Source organism: Seriola dumerili, unplaced genomic scaffold, assembly GCF_002260705.1.
Source record: "Seriola dumerili isolate Sdu_G_001 unplaced genomic scaffold, Sdu_1.0 BDQW01000035.1, whole genome shotgun sequence".
In the NCBI taxonomy this organism is placed as follows: Eukaryota; Metazoa; Chordata; class Actinopteri; order Carangiformes; family Carangidae; genus Seriola; species Seriola dumerili.
Window position 1 is genome coordinate 4,113,142 of NW_019174290.1, and position 22,938 is coordinate 4,136,079.

The following is a 22,938-nucleotide window of genomic DNA, read 5'->3' on the forward strand; positions in this document are numbered from 1 at the left end:
ACGTGGCTAAATTAGTTGTTACTCTCTATTCGTAGGTCAAATGATGGCATGGGTACTTTTGTGGTGCCTTAAACTTCAACAGCAGCAGCTCAGCTCTGTTAAAGCTGCTCTAGCTTCCTCTAGTGGCCAAGACAGGTCAGTGCGTGTCCCACAGAAACTGGCGCACAGTGCAGGACAGTGTCAGAAAAAGAAAAATTACAGTCTTGCACTATATCAAATGAAACATTTATTATTGCATATTGGTTCTGCCATACAAAGTGCAAACAAAAATGAATGTAGTCAGATGATTTGGAATTAGAAATGATAAAACATTATTTATAATGACGATATTAGTCGACCAAAAGCTTCATTAATGTGTACATGAAAAAATTGTTAGCTACCTTTCAAAGACAAAATTTGGAATCATAGTTTAAAAGACCTGATGGTGTGTGTCTCACACACAAGAAAGTTCTTTGACTCTGTATTAACTTGTTGTCTCTGTGAGCTGACGGCCCAGAGGGCCCACTTAGAGGAGAGGCACTTCAGGTGTGGTTCCTGTTATTGCTTGTTGCCATGGTTACGCGTCATCTCCACCACAGAGCAACAGTAGGGCCTTACGGTAGTCACCGCCAGTATCTCCCTGTAACAAACACACACATGCAGTAAAATTTGAGAACGGGAAAAAAGTATTCAAAGGTGGCAACTGGTTTAAATACATGCGAGTGTGTGTTGTGCAGTTTATTGAACATACCCTGATCATTGAATGCAGAGAGCAAGCAAACTTCCTCCTGAACTCAGCTCTGATGTCCAACATGTCCACCTCGCTACGAGTCACCATCACTCTGATCAGGGTGTTGTCATCAGTACCTGCACCCTGCAACAAACGCATAAACATATCATCACTCTATGTCTTGTAAACATACACAGCATATTAAATAGCAGCATCACATTTTTAGAGAGCACTGATTCTTTACAGTGCACGTGGTGGTCATGTAAATCTAATTTAACACAGAGAGCTCTCAGAGGCTGCAAAAATATGTCAAGGCTGCACAATTTTCTACTTAAATAATGATTAAATGAAAATGTTTAAAAATTGATCATCTGCAAATAGAATTAGGTCTGAATCAAAATGACAGACATGAAAAAAATAGTGAAAATGTTTTAAAATAACTGTAGAAATCTGCACCTGGATTCATATCATCACCATAAAACAAATAATTTGTTCCTTGGCTTCTCGCCTAACTTTCTATTATCGAAGGTATTAATATCATCAAGTTTAGTTTTATCATGACCGTCTCCACTTTAAACCCTTTTAACATAAAAGCAAAATCTATACAAGGAAAATTTAAGCTTACATGTCAATAAAATATCCCCTGAATAAAAGCATCAATCAGGAGTAGGCTGATGTGTTTTTGAGAAATAGTTTAAGCCCAGAGTGATATTCAGAAATCCACAGCTGTTGGTTGTTTTACCTTCATGGAGTAGTACAGGGTCTCAGCAAAATAGCCTGGAACGCTCCTGGCACATTTCACTTTAGAGGAAAAACAGCAATGATGGGCAACAATTTAAAAATGGTTGTTATAAGTCACCACCCTTTAAAAAGACATGAAGGCATATCCAGGCTGCAGTATGGACTTGTTTCTTACCCACGGCGAGAAGCAGGTCTCTCAGGCATCCAGATGTTTCCCTCTGGATGCTCTCCTCCATCTCGAATCCAGACAGCTTCATGTAAGCATCAAACACTAAAACACACAGGTTCAAAATTAGTCTGATTATTATGTGAAAGTGCAAAATAATTACAGTAGCTTTCTAATCCTTGCTGCACCTGTCAACTGTCTCTCACACATACACACCTTTCCTAAGATGTTCAGCGCTCCGGTTGCCCAGGATGGTGACGAACGCTTGTTCATCAGTGCCAAAATGCTGCTCTCCTGCCTTGAAGAGGGCCTAAAACCACAGAAACATGTTTCCGTTACACCTCGTTTGTCCTTTAAAATCATGAAAGCAATTAAAAGAGACTCTTAAAGAAGCATTACACCAATTTTACATGTCAAAGTCTTTCTATTTTTCACCAGTCAGAGACCACTACACAGCTACCAAAGTTTGAGTTAAAATGAATTCAAGTGTTGTCATTCACGTGGCTTGGCTCCGAACTTTAACACAAAAGATGAACTTTAATATTTAGGCCTAATTTAAAGATTTTTAATGAAGAGCATATTATACACACTAGGGCTGTGGAGATGACACCAGACAGTAACGTATGTTTTTGGCTAAAGCAGCAAATGAAATACCTGACAACTCAAAATACACACAGATGCAAAAGTCATATTGAATCGAATATGAGGCAGATTAGAAGAAGACAGATTTTCTTCTTTGACATATTTGGATGATTTTAGAGGCTTGAAGAGGTAAAAAAAAAAAAAAAGATATTAAAGAAACAAAATCTCTGATGGCAGATGAATTTATATTGCCTGATCATATACTGTGTATGGTCATATCACCCACCCTTACTGTTAATGCTGGTCCAGACTCAGCTCTCTCAAAGCCTCTCTTGACTTTGTGGTTAATTTAGAGAGACCAGACCAAAGAGCAACGATCAATGTTACTACTGATAAAAAAAAACAAAAAAACACACAACTGAACTATTGTTTTTTCCTTTTTAACATCTTTTAAATTCAACCTAGAAATTTTGAGAGCATTTTTACTTGCTTCTTCCACTAGAGGGCGTCACAACATCATTACAGACCACTTTTACAAACTGTAACCCCCACCTCCACAACAGTCACATTCACAAAGCACTCTTCTCATCTTGCTCAAAGCCCAACAGTTAGATCCTATCTACAAACACATGTGACAGTCACACCCTCAGACAAAAACACAGAGACACCATTGATGGTGAAGAGCAGAAATGTTTACTGACCAGCAATGAACAACTGACTCACCTGAGCATCATTCTCAATCTCTCCCCCCTGGATCCCTCTCTGCCTGTTTGCCTAGGGAGAGACAAGACATTTCAATCAATTAATCAATCAAACAATCAGACTTTGTAAGTGTAGCACTTTTCATAAAAACACAATGTGACATAAAGTGCGTTACACAATAAAAACAATAACCCCTCCTACATCCACGCACAAAGCAATATATGACCATATTATAAATAAAGGACTAAATAAAAATAGGAATTCAGGAACTGAGGCCCACCATTATAAATCTCATAAATCTGCAATGAGGAAACAGCCAAGGCATAAAAATGTTAAAATTCAGTATGAGAGGAAGAGGAGAGGTTTACCTGCAGCAGAATAACCAGAAGTCTCTTGAAGTGACCTGAAGTGTCACCACATACATCCTCCTCCAGGTTGTCGTCATATTCTGAGGGAAACAGGCAAAGACACACAACACACGTAGTCTTAATTTAAAAAAATAAAAAAGGTTTCCTTGATTTCTGTAACACTCTTTTACAATTGCTGACTCACACACATTCAAACTACCGTATTTTCTCACTCAAACTCAACCACTCAATTGTGTGCATATTTACGTACTGTTGTAAAACCTGTTACATTTATGTTGAAAACCTAAAACATAACAAAATTACTGTAAATTAGACTGATTTGCTGCCTTCTCTAAATCTAAGCTCAAGCTCCATTTAATTTTTGTTTAACTCAGAAACATCTGTTGATCCAGTCAATTTTTTGTATGTATATATATGAAATATACCCACAAGAACTATATAATTACTATGAGGAAAAAACATCAGTACATGGGAAGAAAAGTACTTTACTTCAGTTTTGTGGGTTCCCTCTAAGTTAATAATTACAACTGGCAACTTCTCTTGAACCATCTTTGCAAACTGTGATGAAACTATAAACTTGTGACCCATTTACATGCGCTTCACACGCAACACTGATAGTGTCTAAACAGGAAATTTTACTGTGAACGACAGGAACACACGATTTTCTGCCAAAGTAAAAAAACTATTGATTGTTTCACATGAGAGATCGTTGTATTTTGTATTCTTCTCACTAGTTTGAAGTGACTTTTTGACTGTTATATTGATTCAAAATAATAACTGAGGATTTTCTTTCACAACTTTGACTTTTTGACTTATTTTGTCTTGAATATTTAATGTCATAGATAAAAAATTAAGATAAAAAAAACATTTTATGGGTATTAAATACAGTTACAGACTAAAGTTTTAGTTAAATCACTGATCATGATAAGTTAAACCAAATATGACCGTAGGATAAACAACAACATCAACATGTTTACGATCTCAGGTGAGTTTATCATCCAGTGTTAGTGTGTGTGAGCGTGTGTGTGTGCGTTACCCTGTCTGTAACCAGCGATGATGTCCTTCACCTGCTGACATGTTCTGGAGGAAAGAATCTCCACCAGCACCTTCTCATCTGTTCCTGCCCCCTACAGGTGAAAGGGGGGAAATGTCACGGACTTCACAATTCAGTTTCCAGCTGCTCTGTCTGCTAACATTTCTGTACACATCTGGTAACTGTAGCACCTACCTTGATGGCATTGCGAAGTGATGTCACATCATAAGCAATGGGTGGGGTCATCAGACCCACAATCAGGGTCTCGAATTTGCCCCCGAGCTCTCCCTTCAGGTCGCTGACCAGATCCTGTCATGCAGATACAAAATGTTAGTTGGTTTTGGTGCAGCATAGATGTGTGACTGCACCGCAACGTTATGTAGTGAAGGATTTTTATGGTTGTTGTGTGCGGCTGGATTTTTTGCTACAGTTAGTGTGTAACCCTGTTATGTCATTTATACTGTGTGTTTCTGCTGATCGCATGACCATGACAAGTTGGAGCTTTGATATTGTGAGTGGTCAGTAGTTTCAAAGACCTCAGTATGCTTCAAATGAAAAGCTTGACCAGCCTCTGACACACAGTCCATGCCACATTTGCAAAACATGAAAAGTGTGTGGAGGTGAGGAAGTAGGAGGGTCTGAACTTCAATTCTTGACATACATACTCTTACCTTTCCAAACAGAGTTTTGTAGGTGGCCTTGATCTCCTGCCTCTGGGCGTTGCTGCGAGCCGTCAACAGCTGCAAGATGGAATCCTCATCAGTCCCTATGGCAACAAGCACCAAGGTTACTCGGCAGCTGTGAGTGTTTGTTTAGATTATTCTCACACGATATACGTATTACATAACAATGACCATACTGTATAAGTATACGCTTGATTACAAGTATTTCACCCACATAATTACAGCCTTCATACGTATAGACAGCATGTGTGTATGCTCACAGTGTTGCGTCTCAAGTTTCACCTCTTTGCTCATGTGTTTATGACTCACTGCAGTCTGGGCGGAGCTCAACACAGACCGCAACGTTTACTACAGTAATTGTTCAGACAGGAACTCCTCAAATAACACTCTCTCATTGGTCTGTTGTAGGAGTACTACAGAATGATGTGCCTTCAGCGTATCAGATAACACTGTGCTCATAGCAGAAAGAGTACACAGTACACACAGGCAAACACACACATCAGCTTACCCAGCCCTTTCATGGCCTTGTGCAGGACCTCAGCATCCTCACTGGCTTTGAAGTTTCCGCTGGCTTTCACAGTTCCTCTGCTGGCCTACAACATGGTAGAGGTGCAAAAGGAGGATTATAATGGTGAAGATTTTCCAAAGTTATGTCTTTTTCACGTCTTTTTTTATACAAAAATTTGTTTTTGTAGAGCAGCTGATACTGTGTCCCCAAAGACACTTCTGTTTCTGGCTTTCTCCCTTTGTATCATGGCAGAGTGTCCTTTATGTCCTTTATGCTTAGATTAAAATAACAAATCTCAGATTTGTTTTGTGCATACACTGATCAAAGATGTCCCCTTTATAAAATTACAGAATATACTGTATCCTTTTCTGAGATACAAATATCAAATCTGAGACACTCATCAGAGATTTCCTCCCTTAAGGGTTAAGGGTTACTAAACAACCTTAATGCCGTGACGACTTGCAGCTCCATGGAATCCATTCAGATGTGCACACACGATCTCTCATTAAACCACTTTATTCACACATTCCCATTTTATATAAAGCATGTTCCCACATCATTCTTTAGCCTTGGAACTGTCAACCATACCTCAGATTTATTCGGTGGTTCAAATATGATGGATGAAGTGAAACAAAATGGCAATTCAGTCCGATTATCTGGCTAATCATTTCTCTCAGTGTGGAAAAAATATTTCTAAACAGCAGCCTGACTGATACTGGAGGTATGTTGACCCTACATATGTACAGAGGCTGTCACAATGGTATCTCTGCTTTAGAGCACAGGCAGTGACATCACACAGGTCTCATCATTCCCCTCCTACATTCATGGACTGTGGTTACCATAGAGACAGTACACAATCCATGTAGTCACTCTTGTATGAAGGGAAGTCCTCTATCATAGTGTCATATAATGAATTTTAATGTTAACTGTTAACAGAGCTTGAATGTGAATATTACTCCTTCGCAGATTAAAAAACGAGGCTGGTGTTGTTCAATATTTTTCTTATTGTGAACAAATCTCATTAAATGACCAAACCCAACAATGTGTTAGAGCGTCTCTCTATACCACTACCTTACCTACAGGCAGGACTGTGACTGCGATGAGAACCAAGAGATCATGTCCTCTGTATTATTTTAATTTAATTCAAGTTGCAGTTTACACTTCATAATTTAAAGTTACACATAGTGGGTTGCAGAAAAGTTGGATACAAAAATGCAGAGACTCAGTGGCCTCAACTTTGATAATTCCCAGGCAGAAAAAAATGAAGAAATACAGTATCTACACTGATAATGGAGTTTTTAGTGAAGGAGGAGATGTATTGTGTTTATGAGTTAAACTTTTCAAATGATCAATATTTACATTTTTATATATTCTGGATTCTTCAGTGAGGGACAGGGTGTAAATCATTATTCAAAGCCAAATATTGTTATATGTTTTAAAACTTGTCAAAGTGGATCTTTATTTGTATAAATATGATGATGGATGAAGTGAAACAAAATGGCAATTCAGTCCGATTATCTGGCTAATCATTTCTCTCAGTGTGGAAAAAATATTTCTAAACAGCAGCCTGACTGATACTGAAAATTGTACCAATGTGATAAGACTGAAAAAACATTAACTTTAAGATCGATTTTAGTAAGTGTTTACAGCTGTGACAATGCTCCAGTCACTGCGGACACTCCCTAAAACTCTGACATATTAACAACAAAATAGTCAGGCAGCTGCTTCGTGTTTCAGGGGGAGAAGTGTTTGGAGAGGAAAACCATGGGAATGTCTCTGGAATTTTAACCCTAAAAACCAGAACAACCAGGATTCTGTCTTTCTCTGCTGACACTTGCCTTTTTCATAAACACACTCACCACCACAAGCTAAACAAAATCTAATCAAGCAGATGGCTGCTTGGATAAACAAGGAGATATTTAGACTGTAAGACACCGATTCTAGCCGCTATAGCCGAGTCCTGTGGAGCTTGTTCAGACATGACTGAGGTGGGGGGGGGGCTTCTGATGGAGGTACAGTATGTTGACCCTACATATGTACAGAGGCTGTCACAATGGTATCTCTGCTTTAGAGCGCAGGCAGTGACATCACACAAATATATAGTAGCATGTTTTAAAAAAACGCTTGGTAACTTCCTAAAACTGCTGGGCACTGTAGTATTTAGCAAATGTCACTCAAACAGGAGTGAATAGTGCATTTATCAGGGACTTTTTTCAGCTGCAAATACAAAGCTACAATACAAATACAGGTGCAAGTTAGTATTTACAGCTACAGGGCTGTGTACAGTAATGTGGGATTGACTCAGAATAAACTACAGCATCCTTAACCATGTCCCCCCGTGTAAAGGTCTGGCTCACTGATTCATTTTAATAGTTTTTGCCTACCAGCCGAACTCTACGCTACAAAGGAATATGCTACATCAGGCCCCTGCTACACGGACAACACTTGTTAGTAAGATCAATTCATTGTTGGTCTTTTCACTGGATTTGCTGACAACAAGAAAAACAGATTACCACCAGATCTATCTTTTAAGTCAAGTTAGATCTTAGTCCTATTAAAACTGACCACTGTGAGTTTGTTTTATAACCCCAGAGTAAACTGCCTGCAGACTACAGAAGCATCAAATCATCACGACTGACTGTAGTCATGAATATAACCAGAATTTTTATGTTAACCGACCAACTCCACCCTGACATGTAGAAAAAGAACTGATTCCCCTTTAAGAGAGGGAGGCCGGCTTCTAACTCCAGACTAAACGTGGAAATGGGAGTATTAAACAGAGAGAGAGAGGTGGAGAGACCCACCCGAACAGAATACAGCCCATATGAGTCATAAACTAAACTTCCCAACTTCCCCAAACGAGAACTCTTCACAGCCCCACAAACATGCGCACTTAACACACGCTCACACACACACACACACACTTGTCTTTCTATATTTGCAAGGACCCTCGCTGACGTAATACTTTCTGTAGCCCCAAACCCTAAATTTAATCTTAACTAAATGCCAGACCCCAACTTTTACAAAACCTAATCCTAACATTAACCTTAAAAACTATCTTCAAACTGCATTTTGAAGTAATGAACAGCCAATATGTCCTCTAACTGGTCCTCACAAACATAGCAATACAAGTCACATTTAAAGATTAATAATTCATAATTAGTGAAGGAGTCCATTTGACAAATTCTCTGTTAAGATACACAGAATTACAGAAACTAGTCATAGTATTTATTCAGTTGCATGTACATGGTTTATCTTACAGATATTCTGTCATTGATTCAACTTACAAAAGATACTGTTATGTTTAGTGGAAAGTGGAAAGATATCTAAACTTTATCCAGAGTGAATAAATATCCATCTGTAATTGACTTATCCTTACCAGTCAGATGAAATATGTTAGCATTATATAATGTGGAATAAAGTGGGCGTTGTCTTGGAGTTCACAGGGTAAAAACAGCTGTGAGTCATAAATTTGCATAAATAACGGATTTTTTAAGTTTTATTATTGTTGTCATCCGTTTAATATGAAGTTTGTCGTGTTTCTTTGGGCTGACAAGTGATTAAGTCTGAAGAGGAGAGAAGAGAAAAAGTATGAAGTGGAAGTGACTCACCATTTCGTCAGTCTTGAAGGTTTATTCAACGGTCAGAAAAAGATCTGTTGAAGAGAGGAAAACGTTAAGACAAATACCAATCTCCCTCTGCATAGCAGAAGTACTTACTTAAAACGCCAGTTATTAACTTGTGTCTCATCAGTTTTGATCAAATTCCTTGCTCTGTCTTCTCTCAACAGTAACTTTCAAACTTCCGTGGACCAGACATGTCCGTCTTTTGTCAACAGGTAGTCCCCGGCTGTCCCCGCTCACCTGACTGATGCTACCGAACTTACTCTACTTAAGTTAAAACGACAAACTGAAAGTGCTCCGGTGATGTGGTGTAACTTACCGCAGAGCAGCAGCTGACAGATGGAGCACAGGGAGCAGACACAGAGAGAACCGACAGAGAGTGAAGAGAGCAAGAGAAGAAGGACGGAGAGAAGCCCCACTCTGAAAAAACTCGCTGCGCGTGAGTGTGTGACTGGTGCGCGTGTGTGCGCCACACCCAGTTGTAGCACAGCCCTGCTCCCGAAGCACTCTGGGAAATGTTGTTTTTGATGTTACTTTCACCATAATCTTACATTGTTCGGTAGCAGCAGAATGGATGTCGCCTGATTGTTTTAGGTTTTTATAAACCTTTTTCGGAAATGACACTTTGGCATGCTACAGCAGGAAAAGCACAGGTGTAATTAATTTAAACATGATGGCCCTGAGGCCATCATATCAAATTTGTTTTATCTGTGCTTCCTGTCATGACACCGAATGTCTACTTTGAAAAATGTCTATTTATTTAGTTAGTTTAGTTATTTGATCCATTGTTAATATCAAAATATTGATTAGTGTAGCTTTAAAGTACATAGTTCAGTAAATCCAATCACAGTGCAGACAACAGGACAGACACTGTGTTAACACCCACAAGTCAAAGACTATGATCATACTCCATATGTCTAGCAACTTCTTTTGTTGACCCATACTGAAAATATCTAAGCAATACAACTACAGTTTGTAGTCATTCATGTAGCATATATACTGAAGACAGAGATACAGATCAATTGGTCAGTTATGTGCTTGTTTTAGTTTTGGCTGTATAATTTGCCAACTTTATTTAGGTCAAGGAAATAAGGTAAAAATAAAGTTTAGATCAAGGAATAATCAAAGATTACTGCACCAAACAGAGTTTTTCACTAAAGCGCTTGATTATTTCTGAGACTTGATTGTAATTAGATAGATAGATAGATAGATAGATAGATAGATAGATAGATAGATAGATAGATAGATAGATAGACTAAGGGCCAGAGCACCACCAAAGGTTTGTAATAAAAGAATCTAAGGTGTTGTTTAAAGTTCATAATAATGGTTATGTACCAATAATTCAAAGACATAATAATTAAATATAAACATCAGGTGACATCAGGTAAGACTGACACCAGAACTGTTATCACAAGGGCAAAACATAGGCCTACTCATTAAAGAATGTCACCATAGAAATATATTGATTTGTATTGTTTCTACCATGAATGCTATCCATTATCTCCCCTTTTGCTTTGGCATGTATGGAATCTACATGCCATGTCAATAAATCACCAAGTAAACTGAACTGAGAGCTACAGATCGATTCAAACAAAGACACTAAACATAGTGAGAGAGACGGAGAGACATAGAGGGAGAAGACAGATGGTGTGTTTAATATTTTAAAAGCAAACATATAGTTATGTGTGTATTTTGACAAAAGATTAGGCTTACAAAGGTTTTAATTCACAGCAGACTTTTCAAGCAGATGGATGATCTTTTATTTTGAAAGAGCAATAAATTAAACATCTTTTTTTTAAACATGTCAATACATGAAAATGCTCCATTTTAAGTAATAATTTGTGTCTGATACAGTTTAATTGTGCTCAAATAATCGAACCAGCTGTAAATGTAGTTTAAAACCCTCCTCTGAAAACATGATCTACCTTTGCATTATTTTTTATCATTTACACTGGTCAAAAATATTTCAAACATTCTGATACTATACAGATGGAAAATTGTAAATGTTTAAATATCCACTAAACACACACATTAGGCATCCAAGCTCATTCGCACATAATCTGTTTTGAGGTAGCAGGTGTAGGTCACAGTGCATTGTCACTTTCTGTATCTGTAGCATTGTGATTCTGCAAGTAAAAACCAAAGCAACAGAGCTAACAGCATGCTGAGTGAGACAAATAGACTAAAATACACCACCGTGCTCCATCCCTAGCCTGCTGGTAAAGGAGGCACACCATTCACCTCCAAAATTTGTGCTGGGATAGGCATGCTGGTGTGCACAGGTGTGAACCCGTTTCTTTGTTGACTGGGAGATGAAAAGTGAACTCTCCACCATTAACCCTGCTGGTGATGCACAATAACTTTCTCCAGGTCTCCACAGATGAGTATTTGGTTTTCTTTATCTTCTGAGGACCACAATTATTCCATGAACCTCATTGGCACTGACTATGTTGTTTTTACCAGCTGTTCAAACAGAAACCCATAATAGATAGCTACAATCAAGTTTCTTTAAGAGCAAAGATCTTGATCAAAGCAACAGGTCTAATAATAATTTTGTCTGAAGAGAGTGATTACATATCTTTTGAGATGATGACTCACCAGTGTGCTCTGTTCTCTGAGTGGTTAATCCACATTCAAAATGAAATAAAAAATGAAGACAAAAATAAGAGTTCTTGTCTCGCTTGTCTTCTTCCCCTCAATTTTCATAGAACACTGTCTCACTGTTGCTTACCCCTTTTTAAACCAGCCTATAAATGTACCATTTAAACACTCAGACAAACAGATGGACAAATAGACACACACAGAATAAATCACCAACTACCCATATCCCTCTGACCTATGAACCTATCAGCCCACAGAGACAGGGTGAGATAGCCTGTGGGCTATCTCACCCTGTCTCTCACTCTCTCATAAACACACTCACCACGCACAAACACACCCTGAAGGTGTGTATGATCGATACCTTGTTGGACCGTCTGTCTTCATGTCTGATTAAAACCTATCTCAGCATGTCATGTTGTAGCTTTTCTGCTACTAGCATGCATTTTGGAAATATCTCAAAAAGGCCTAGTGACACATTTAATATGTGACATTATACAATATAGTCTTTAAGGTATACATGATCAAATTACAGCTGCTGCACCTCCATGTATCACAAATGTTTTATCTGAAAAGCTTTTAAAGTTATGGTCTCAAAGGCATTGTTTACAGCAGTACAGAACCTAAGAGTTCATGCTCTTTTTGGGAATGTCAGGCATGCAATAAGTGCTGAGAAGGCAAACAAACAATAACAAAACAAAACAGACAAAATTCAAAAAAATTGAATATAAAACAAGTGTATAATTTATTCACACCAATTCTCTCACTATCACTACTGTTCATATCACTATAACCATACTAGTGAAACATAGTTGTCAGATTATAGTGCCACCAGGAGGAAGGAAGCCATATAGCCAAAACAAATTAAAAAAGACAAGGGGAGCCTCCCATGCACACAGAGCATTTATGTATTGTCACAGCCTGGCTCTTACAGTCATGAAAGGAAGGAGACACACCATTTTAAGAAGCAAAAATAAGTAGTTTATTTCACAGAAATCAATCAAAAAGTATAATTAACAAATGGCTGCAAATCGTGGAGTTTGGATATCAGTAAAATCAGTGTGAAGTGCATGATGTGTGAGTGGTAAACCGATGTGTGTGTGTGTTGCAAAGTGCATAAAATAAACATACAGGAACAAAAAAAGGGAACTGAACGGCATCACATTGACAGCGTGAATGCCTGCAGAGAGAGGGAGAGAGAGAGAATGAGTGACAGTGACCTGATTTTAAAGGCTGGTGAGAACCAGGCCCAGGTGCCACCAGGAAGCACTGATGATGAGGTTGCATAAGGCTTAGGCCTCTGCCACACAAACAGCAGGGGTCACCACAGTATACACTTTTATTCCCACTGACACGGATAGGTACCAACAAGAACAATCAGGTGATGAATCAGATCGGTGCTTACAGAAGCACCAACATGAACAAACAGGTGCAAAAAACTGTAAAAACAGGAAACGCAAAGTAATATCCCTCTGGCAGACACCATAACTGGTGCTTACCAACCGGTATGTAACTGCAGGCAATAAACAGCCAAATTCTCACAAACTGTGCAAACCTCTTGAGTAACAAGTGACTGAATGTATGTGGATTTTACAACTGCACTCAATGCTCTACATACAGTGAAATGCTCACTGTTGGAACAATAGCAGCACCATAAGGTGACAATTGGCAACTGCAGTCTGTAATTTATTGGTTGTTTTTAGCCTCGGGGTACACTATGGCAAAGCTTGGCATAGACCTAAAGGTTTGTGACTTAAATATATAATCCTGGAGTAGACAGCTGCACATCAATTTACAAGGAAGTAACATAGAGTTTTAAAGGACGTTGGCAAAAGTGGATTGTTGCAGTGACAGAAACAGTTGTAGAAAACACTCTTCTGCCTGCAAAAGGTTCAATTATTTTCTTTCTTTCTTTCTTTCTTTCTTTCTTTCTTTTTTTTTTTTAAATTACTGACAAACACTGACATTCAACTATTTTGAAATAACCAGTCCTTCACTGTGTTCATGGTTTTAAAAGTTGAATCTGAATTTCTACTGAGCATTTCATTCACGTGCACTGCGATAAGAAAAATGTAGATGTAATTATGTATAAAAAAATGGGAAAATGTAATTTTACAAGAAGCCATATAATAGTCACTTGATTAATAACTAGATATTGAGACAATATGGACATAACCCTCTTTGGCAGTATTATTGTATCCCATTCTTTTTGTAAATAAATGAGCTGCAGCAGTCTAATGTTTGATTGCATGGTAATTTATAGTTGATGTGTGTGAACTTGCCACAGTGGTTACATAACCTTGGAAAATCTGAAACTTAAGCGTTACTGAAATAAATAGCACTACACGCCTGTGTAAAAGTAACTGTTCTGATTCAACTGGGAATCCAAAAGTCTGATGTTTAACCCATTACAAGAACCATTATTTATAAATACGTCACACCTTTCTTTCTAGAAAGAACTTGATTTAACCAGCGTGATTTCACATTTAGCGGTGTGTTTTAACGTAAATCTACTTTTAATAAAGATGTAATTCCTTCTAGGGTGTCACTACATATCTTAATGTTTAGCATGTAAAACCTACCGTTTAAATCATATCAATATCTCTCAATAAGACAACTAAATCTCTCACTCTCTCATAAACACACTCACCACGCACAAACACACCCTGAAGGTGTGTATGATCGATACCTTGTTGGACCGTCTGTCTTCATGTCTGATTAAAACCTATCTCAGCATGTCATGTTGTAGCTTTTCTGCTACTAGCATGCATTTTGGAAATATCTCAAAAAGGCCTAGTGACACATTTAATATGTGACATTATACAATATAGTCTTTAAGGTATACATGATCAAATTACAGCTGCTGCACCTCCATGTATCACAAATGTTTTATCTGAAAAGCTTTTAAAGTTATGGTCTCAAAGGCATTGTTTACAGTATATCATAAAACAATAAGAGCCTAAGAGTCCATTCTCTTTTTGGGAATGTCAGGCATGCAATAAGTGCTGAGAAGGCAAACAAACAATAACAAAACAAAACAGACAAAATTCAAAAAAATTGAATATAAAACAAGTGTATAATTTATTCACACCAATTCTCTCACTATCACTACTGTTCATATCACTATAACCATACTAGTGAAACATAGTTGTCAGATTATAGTGCCACCAGGAGGAAGGAAGCCATATAGCCAAAACAAATTAAAAAAGACAAGGGGAGCCTCCCATGCACACAGAGCATTTATGTATTGTCACAGCCTGGCTCTTACAGTCATGAAAGGAGGGAGACACACCATTTTAAGAAGCAAAAATAAGTAGTTTATTTCACAGAAATCAATCAAAAAGTATAATTAACAAATGGCTGCAAATCGTGGAGTTTGGATATCAGTAAAATCAGTGTGAAGTGCATGATGTGTGAGTGGTAAACCGATGTGTGTGTGTGTTGCAAAGTGCATAAAATAAACATACAGGAACAAAAAAAGGGAACTGAACGGCATCACATTGACAGCGTGAATGCCTGCAGAGAGAGGGAGAGAGAGAGAATGAGTGACAGTGACCTGATTTTAAAGGCTGGTGAGAACCGGGCCCAGGTGCCACCAGGAAGCACTGATGATGAGGTTGCATAAGGCTTAGGCCTCTGCCATACAAACAGCAGGCGTCACCACAGTATACACTTTTATTCCCACTGACACGGATAGGTACCAACAAGAACAATCAGGTGATGAATCAGATCGGTGCTTACAGAAGCACCAACATGAACAAACAGGTGCAAAAAACTGTAAAAACAGGAAACGCAAAGTAATATCCCTCTGGCAGACACCATAACTGGTGCTTACCAACCGGTATGTAACTGCAGGCAATAAACAGCCAAATTCTCACAAACTGTGCAAACCTCTTGAGTAACAAGTGACTGAATGTATGTGGATTTTACAACTGCACTCAATGCTCTACATACAGTGAAATGCTCACTGTTGGAACAATAGCAGCACCATAAGGTGACAATTGGCAACTGCAGTCTATTGTAATTTATTGGTTGTTTTTAGCCTCGGGGTACACTATGGCAAAGCTTGGCATAGACCTAAAGGTTTGTGACTTAAATATATAATCCTGGAGTAGACAGCTGCACATCAATTTACAAGGAAGTAACATAGAGTTTTAAAGGACGTTGGCAAAAGTGGATTGTTGCAGTGACAGAAACAGTTGTAGAAAACACTCTTCTGCCTGCAAAAGGTTCAATTATTTTCTTTCTTTCTTTCTTTCTTTCTTTCTTTCTTTCTTTCTTTTTTTTTTTAAATTACTGACAAACACTCACATTCAACTATTTTGAAATAACCAGTCCTTCACTGTGTTCATGGTTTTAAAAGTTGAATCTGAATTTCTACTGAGCATTTCATTCACGTGCACTGCTATAAGAAAAATGTAGATGTAATTATGTATAAAAAAGGGGAAAATGTAATTTTACAAGAAGCCATATAATAGTCACTTGATTAATAACTAGATATTGAGACAATATGGACATAACCCTCTTTGGCAGTATTACTGTATCCCATTCTTTTTGTAAATAAATGAGCTGCAGCAGTCTAATGTTTGATTGCATGGTAATTTATAGTTGATGTGTGTGAACTTGCCACAGTGGTTACATAACCTTGGAAAATCTGAAACTTAAGCGTTACTGAAATAAATAGCACTACACGCCTGTGTAAAAGTAACTGTTCTGATTCAACTGGGAATCCAAAAGTCTGATGTTTAACCCATTACAAGAACCATTATTTATAAATACGTCACACCTTTCTTTCTAGAAAGAACTTGATTTAACCAGCGTGATTTCACATTTAGCGGTGTGTTTTAACGTAAATCTACTTTTAATAAAGATGTAATTCCCTCTAGGGTGTCACTACATATCTTAATGTTTAGCATGTAAAACCTACCGTTTAAATCATATCAATATCTCTCAATAAGACAACTAAATCTGTACACCACCGGTAATTTGATATGAGCTCACCCCCCTGTCTGCCGGTAAGATGGTATGACCGGCAGCATAAAGTACGGGGACGCTCTGTTACTTCAACTGAGAGCTGCTAAAACCGACAGACAAGACAACGTGAACTTGCAGAGCTACACTAAAACACTGCAAAAATGGAGTGGACCGCGATGGAGATCAATCCCGAGGTGGGCAGATAACTGTGTTTATTAACTTTCTGAAATCGGTTTCACAGGTAGCACACTCACCTGCTATTTCTGTTTATGTCGTTTCAGATGCTGAACAAGGTGGGTAACAAACGTTAGACGCAGAGTTATGCCGACATATTGGTAAATATTTGTTTCAACAGTCGGGTAAGTTTCACAGTAGCTAGCTAGTGAGAACATTTAAACCGTTACGAAGACGACCATTAAAACGACACCAGGCCACTACGTAGCGGCCATGATATCAGTACAGTCATAGTGATATTTTCAACTGTTATATAAAAAAAAAAATAATAAAAAAAAAGTGGAAAATAATATCAAAAGGAGGCCCGACAACAAACAGAAGAAACGTTTATGTAATTTTAATGAGCGGCAGCATCTTCACAGCGCTGCCCCCTGTGTCTGGGCTAAAGGGTGTGGTCTCACTGGACCAACACAACGCAGCATCTTTAAACAGACTCGGTGGGGGGTCCTTGATAGACGTCGTCACTGTAACCTCAACTGTTTGACATCCACTTAAAGCATCGTGTTTTGTTTATTTCCCTCGCCGTATGTTTCAGATGATGAGCAAGCTAGGCGTGGGTGAGAGCTGGCACTTCGTAGATGTGCTGGGGCTGGAGGGTGAGCAACTCTCCGCCGTCCCGAGACCATGCTGTGCCCTGATGCTACTCTTCCCACTGACACAACAGGTGATAATGATGATGAGGTGGTAGTGGTGGTGGTGGTGACCGAGGGTGGGGTGAGCCAGTGGTAAACAGGCTGTCTGGGGTGGGGTGAGACTGAGATGCAGGGAGGGCATGGAGAGGGAGAAAGAGCTGCAAGACTGGGATAATGAGGAAGTGATTCAGCATATGCTTACCTTTTTTTCTGTGAAATCTAATTATCCTGTCAAACAGGCTTTTAACTCCTAACAGTTAATAGTTAATCTGTCAATTTTGCAATGAATCAAATGTTCAATAGGTCCACAAAATGTAAGAAAATTGTGAAAAATACCCATCAGCTCAAGATGACAACTTCAAATGCCTCGCTTTGTCTTATCAACAGTTCAAGACCCAAAGAAATTAAATTTACAAGTAAAGCTACAACAATTTGTTGAGCATCAGAAAAATAACCTACAACCCTAGAGACATTGTCACGGGCATTTCTAATGGTTTCTGATGTTATACAGACCAAACAATGAATCAATTATTTAAGAAGATAATCAGCTGATTATTAGATTATTTAAAATAAACATTATTTGCAGCCCTACTTACAATGATATAGACTAGAGAAAAGCAGATAATCCTTACATTGGAGAAGCTGTAAGTAGAGAATTTTTTGTGTTTAAATGAGTAATTAATTTTTAACATTTTTTCTGTTCTGTTGATTGCCATTTCCAGTTCTGTTAATTCATGTGCCAGTGGCAGAATTGGCTGCACGTTGTGTTCTCACAGGCAGATGACAATGACCGTGTGTGTGTGCATGTGCGTACGCGTACGCGTGCACGCTTGTGTTTTGTGTGTGTGTGTATGGCAGCATGAGTCTTTCAGACAGCAGCAGGCAGACAAGGTTGCAGAAAACTCTGAGGTTTATTTCCTGAAGCAGACAGTAGTCAATTCCTGTGGCACCATTGCTCTGCTGCATGCTGTGGCCAACAACAAAAGTAAACTGACTTTTGGTGAGTAAAATTGAAAAAACATATTGTTACAATAGTGAGAACAATAACTAATATTTGGTTATAAAACAAGCATAATGTTGTTGTCAAATCTGCTCACTCATTCCTAAAGCTGAAAATCAAATAGAAATTTGATATTGTTTTTTGAGTTTGGGATTTTACCAACATATAATATACAGTGGCTTCTCTCAGGACTGTGACCAGGGGGCTACTTTCAAATTTTCTAACCAAAAAATAAATGTATATTCAAGTATATTGTTAGCAGGTATGAAGCCACAATGCATGTACTCGAATATTTACTGAATTTTACTGGAAAGAGAAATTAAGTGAAAAGTAAAAATTAAGTTATTTGGTGTGGCAGGCTGTAATTTGAGACAACTTCATATAAATGAATGCCATGTTATTGATTAAGCTAATGCTGCTCTTGGTGTTTTCAGATACTGACTCTGCCTTGAAGAAGTTTCTAGATGAGACTGCAAACATGTCTGCCAATGACCGTGCCAAACATCTGGAGAAAAACCAGGTAATGCTGCTTTATGTATTGTTATATGTAAGACAATGAACTTTCAAGTTCAACTATTACATAGCGTGTACTGCAAATCTGAACAACAGAGGGTAAAGTCTCTTGTATCATCTTACAAGACTATTTTGCACCACAATCAAAACTTTTCTTTTTTCTTTTTTGTGGTTGTGTGTGTATATGATATATACTGTTTTAATTAAGAATATAAGATACACACAAAATATCAAATAAAATAGTCACAACTCAGTAAATCGCACATACTTAAAATGTGCCACACCAATATTTCAACATGTGATTATATCTGAGACCTGTAGTTTATTTGATAAAGTGGGTAGTTTAATGAGTTATCAAAAAGTGCATTTAAAAAAAACAAAAAAAAACTGAAATAAACAAATCTCAAGTTTCTAGAATCTGCGGGACTGTTGTATAACCTTCATGTTATGTGAAGGCCACTTGGGGGCAGCAGACACTGCTAAATCCTTGTTACTAAAAAGGACAGTTTGCCTTTGATATACAGTGACAACATTGTAAAAGTCTTTGGAACTTGTGTTTTTGCTTTCCTTGCTACATTGCTAATTTGTCATGTTGCTATTAAAAACATTTTTGAATGTGTATTTTAAAGCACAAAATGATCAATGGTTAGCAGTATTAAACTGATGTGTTTTTCTTCTCCAGGCAATCTCTGAAGCTCACAATGAGGTTGCAGTGCAGGGCCAGTGTAGGGTAAGAGACTTAACCACAACATTCACGGCTACCAATGACTGACATCTTATAATCTTTTCAGACAGCAGTGACAGCAACATTCTCTCAATGTTTGACATGTTGGACCCATTCATATGAGACAGCTGTCACCCTGCTTGTCACTGTTTCATAGATTCCAGTCTGCAGTATATTTTCATACACATTATTGATAAACCTGAGAATTGCATTGAATTATTTTAAATAATTACCTGATAAAAGTTAAATTTCAGTTTCATCTCTCTGTCTATATGCTTGTTCCCTCTCTCTTGATAGCCCATGCATGAGCTGGAGTCTGGGTACAACAGAGATGAGAGACTTTGTATTTAAAGCAGATGTAGTGTTGATGGCAAATGTTTGCTTTGCAGTGCTTGTCTTTTCTGAAGCTTTTTCATATCACAGTATTTACTCCAATTATTACTTCCACACATTTCAACTTTCACAGCCGGAAGCCGACAAAGTCAACTTCCACTTTATTGCCTTTGTCAATGTAAATGGACAACTTTATGAATTTGGTAAGCATGTCTACACATCATGTACATTCCTGTATGTATTTTGCATTGGACAGAGTCATTGGATTCCCAACTATTTTATTTGTTTTTCAGATGGAAGAATGAATGGACCAGTGAATCATGGAGGCACCAAAGATGAATCCTTCATAACGGTATGTAAAAGTATAATCATCTGACCTTTTCAGACTCCTGGTCTCTGATGAGTCATGGTATCAGACTGGAATAGGGAGTGGCTGTTCCTGAGTGTCTTGATTCAATCAATAAACTTGGCTAATGCACACTGAAATATATCTCCTGGATGAATCATAAAAAAAGACACTGCAATTTAAGCAGTGCTGTTTTCTGCCAGTCATGTTTCACCTCAACCCTCAAGCCATGTTAGTCAAGTCTGTTTGTTAATTATTAGATAATTAACAAAGGTTTAATCTCTAGGAAAAGCATGATGAATATCACTAATTCAACCAGAACAAAAGTTCTTAGAGTCACAAACAATTTGCCTATGTGCTGCAGAAGTCTTCTAAAAGGCTCTGCTGAGCACAGATGTGGCATCTTTTCTCCTTTTTAGTTTGTCACATAAAACTACCACAAGAGGGCTCCACATGCATTAGTAATGAAAATGCAGAATTGAATGTTAGGATGAATCACTGGATTTCATTTAAAGGAAGAACTACTGAAATGTATAAGTAAAGGTAGAGATACCCACTGAGATTAATATTTAAATTGATGTCCTACATTCATAATTTTGCTGGAGAGCTGAATTAATATTTGTTCAAATACTGCTATCGATGTATCAGAAATGTGATGATATTTTAAGGACCTGCTTTTGCACCTATACACATCATTTTATTATGAACATTCAGAGGCACTTTACTCAGCTTGAACGGTCTAATAAGTTGATAAAATGTAAAGCTTGTAAAACCAGCCTTAAAACCCCGGAAAAGTTTAAGCTTCATTTCATGACACGTCAAGCCTCATATTACAGCATTAGTATTTAATGATAATACCCAGCTCTGCTGAAGTGTAGGAAAATATTAAAAGAACAATTTTCCATCTTTAGGGCAGTCTGTCCTCTATGACTAGTAACCTCAGATAAGGTTACTAGAATTTAATTTAATCAGGTGTCAGGAGTTTAGTACCTCTACTTGAAAAGTGCAAAGTTTAAACTTCCCTTTTTAAAATGTGCTGTATTTCTAAATATAGGGGATATATAGACTTATCTCATTTCTCTTCCGTTTTTCTTCTTAATCATGTCCAGGATGCAGCCAAAGTGTGCCGTGGATTTATGGAAAGAGAGCAAGGCGAAGTACGTTTCTCCGCAGTTGCTTTTTGTCACAGTTAGATATTTGGTTGGAAACAGAACCAAATTGTAAACCAAAATGTCTTGGAGCATTCACATGACAAACACAATCAGCAGGCACCCAGAATGACCTGTGTACACATACATCTGCAGACACTATGCACTATAAAGCACATGTTGTTTCCACATATTGCACACTCATCTCATGAACAAAGCATTCTTTAGCATTAGCACATATACACACAAACACACACACACACACAAAAAAAAACATTTTGTTCTGCTAACACCAACTGATACATGCTTGCCCAGACCTTTTATATGTGATATCATTTAGCAGTAAAAATTGTAAAATATGAGGTCAGACCTCACCACTGCTTGTGGGCATGTGTGTATCTTTTTTTGCAACTTTTTTTGTACGTAATCACTGGTGCATCTGTGTCAAACTCAAAAGACTGATGCTTAAATACCTTTTGTGCCAATAAGAGTGAGAAGGAAAAGGTAGAAAACTTGGTTAGGGAAACTTTTTGCCTGTTTGTTTGAATGCCTTCGGTTGCTGTGTGGTTGAGCTTGTAAGGGTCTGACATTCCTCAGAAGAGCCCAAATGTATCCGTAGGAATAATTTAACCATTGTTCAGAGCATGCACGCAACCTTTTGAGTCATGTTCTTGGGTGTCACACTGACATTTTTCAGAGAAATTTAAGTTTTCTGCCAGAAGTTAGAATTTAAAGTACACGATTGAAGTGATAGTGGTGGATTACAGATATCGTCTTTATTTAGGTCACTGTCAACAATCCACAAAAGCTCAAATAGTCAGATGCACTTGTTACTGTGCAAGTTTAACACAAAAAATACAAAACATTCAATCAAATTATGGACCATCCAAATTAAGTGCTACTGTATGTTGGGTTGTTGTTGTGCAGTGCAGGGTGATTAGTACTGTATGTCTAGGTTGTGCTCAAATTGTTTACCTTTCTGCACTTTCCAAAATACTGTGTTGCTGTAGTTCTGCTGGTGATGCAGCTGTGGGAATTCAATAAAGCAACCATTAAACTTGTATGTGTCTCCTGCTCTGTTTGTATTAGAAAAATGGGAATCCTGCTTGTGCACCAGCCTTCTAATCTACATCAAGTAACCTATGTTGAATTTAAAGTATGCAATGTCAGATGTCCCAAGATGGATGTCAGTGTTTTGAGTTCTTTTAAATACACCTAATAAATTACAAAAAACTATTTTCCCAATATGATCTAGTTATTTTGATTTTACATTTTGTATGTAAACCTTTCCAGAGCTGCAGTGATTAGTCGATCAGTTGAT

At 37.9% G+C, this 22,938-nt stretch overlaps 2 protein-coding genes across 2 annotated transcripts; one reads left to right on the forward strand and one right to left on the reverse strand.

The window, feature by feature from the left end:
* Window positions 1-208: 208 nt before the first annotated feature.
* On the reverse strand, window positions 209-9,542 carry LOC111216669 (annexin A5-like). Its single transcript, XM_022738276.1, has 13 exons — window positions 9,435-9,542; window positions 9,104-9,147; window positions 5,493-5,577; window positions 4,973-5,067; window positions 4,497-4,610; window positions 4,305-4,395; window positions 3,269-3,348; window positions 2,922-2,972; window positions 1,833-1,926; window positions 1,626-1,721; window positions 1,452-1,510; window positions 731-853; window positions 209-619 (listed from the first exon to the last, which is right to left on the reverse strand). Exons 2-13 carry the CDS (start codon window positions 9,104-9,106, stop codon window positions 557-559), a joined length of 954 nt encoding a protein of 317 aa, XP_022593997.1. The 5' UTR covers window positions 9,107-9,147; window positions 9,435-9,542; the 3' UTR covers window positions 209-556.
* Window positions 9,543-16,770: 7,228 nt separating this feature from the next.
* On the forward strand, window positions 16,771-22,678 carry uchl1 (ubiquitin C-terminal hydrolase L1). The gene is made up of 9 exons (XM_022738211.1): window positions 16,771-16,881; window positions 16,969-16,980; window positions 17,457-17,585; window positions 18,412-18,553; window positions 18,988-19,073; window positions 19,749-19,796; window positions 20,257-20,326; window positions 20,417-20,475; window positions 21,579-22,678. Exons 1-9 carry the CDS (start codon window positions 16,849-16,851, stop codon window positions 21,660-21,662), a joined length of 663 nt encoding a protein of 220 aa, XP_022593932.1. The 5' UTR covers window positions 16,771-16,848; the 3' UTR covers window positions 21,663-22,678.
* Window positions 22,679-22,938: the final 260 nt, after the last annotated feature.

Excerpts from the sequence above, each read along its gene's own strand:
- LOC111216669 (XM_022738276.1), bottom strand. Across the intron at positions 5,068-5,492 it reads CAAGGCCATGAAAGGGCTGG|GGACTGATGAGGATTCCATC; the intron begins GTAAGCTGATGT and ends TTGTTGCCATAG. Across the intron at positions 4,396-4,496 it reads CACTTCGCAATGCCATCAAG|GGGGCAGGAACAGATGAGAA; the intron begins GTAGGTGCTACA and ends TTTCACCTGTAG.
- uchl1 (XM_022738211.1), top strand. The coding sequence starts at position 16,849 with ATGGAGTGGACCGCGATGGAGATCAATCCCGAG. Across the intron at positions 18,554-18,987 it reads CAAAAGTAAACTGACTTTTG|ATACTGACTCTGCCTTGAAG; the intron begins GTGAGTAAAATT and ends TGGTGTTTTCAG. Across the intron at positions 19,074-19,748 it reads AACATCTGGAGAAAAACCAG|GCAATCTCTGAAGCTCACAA; the intron begins GTAATGCTGCTT and ends TTTCTTCTCCAG.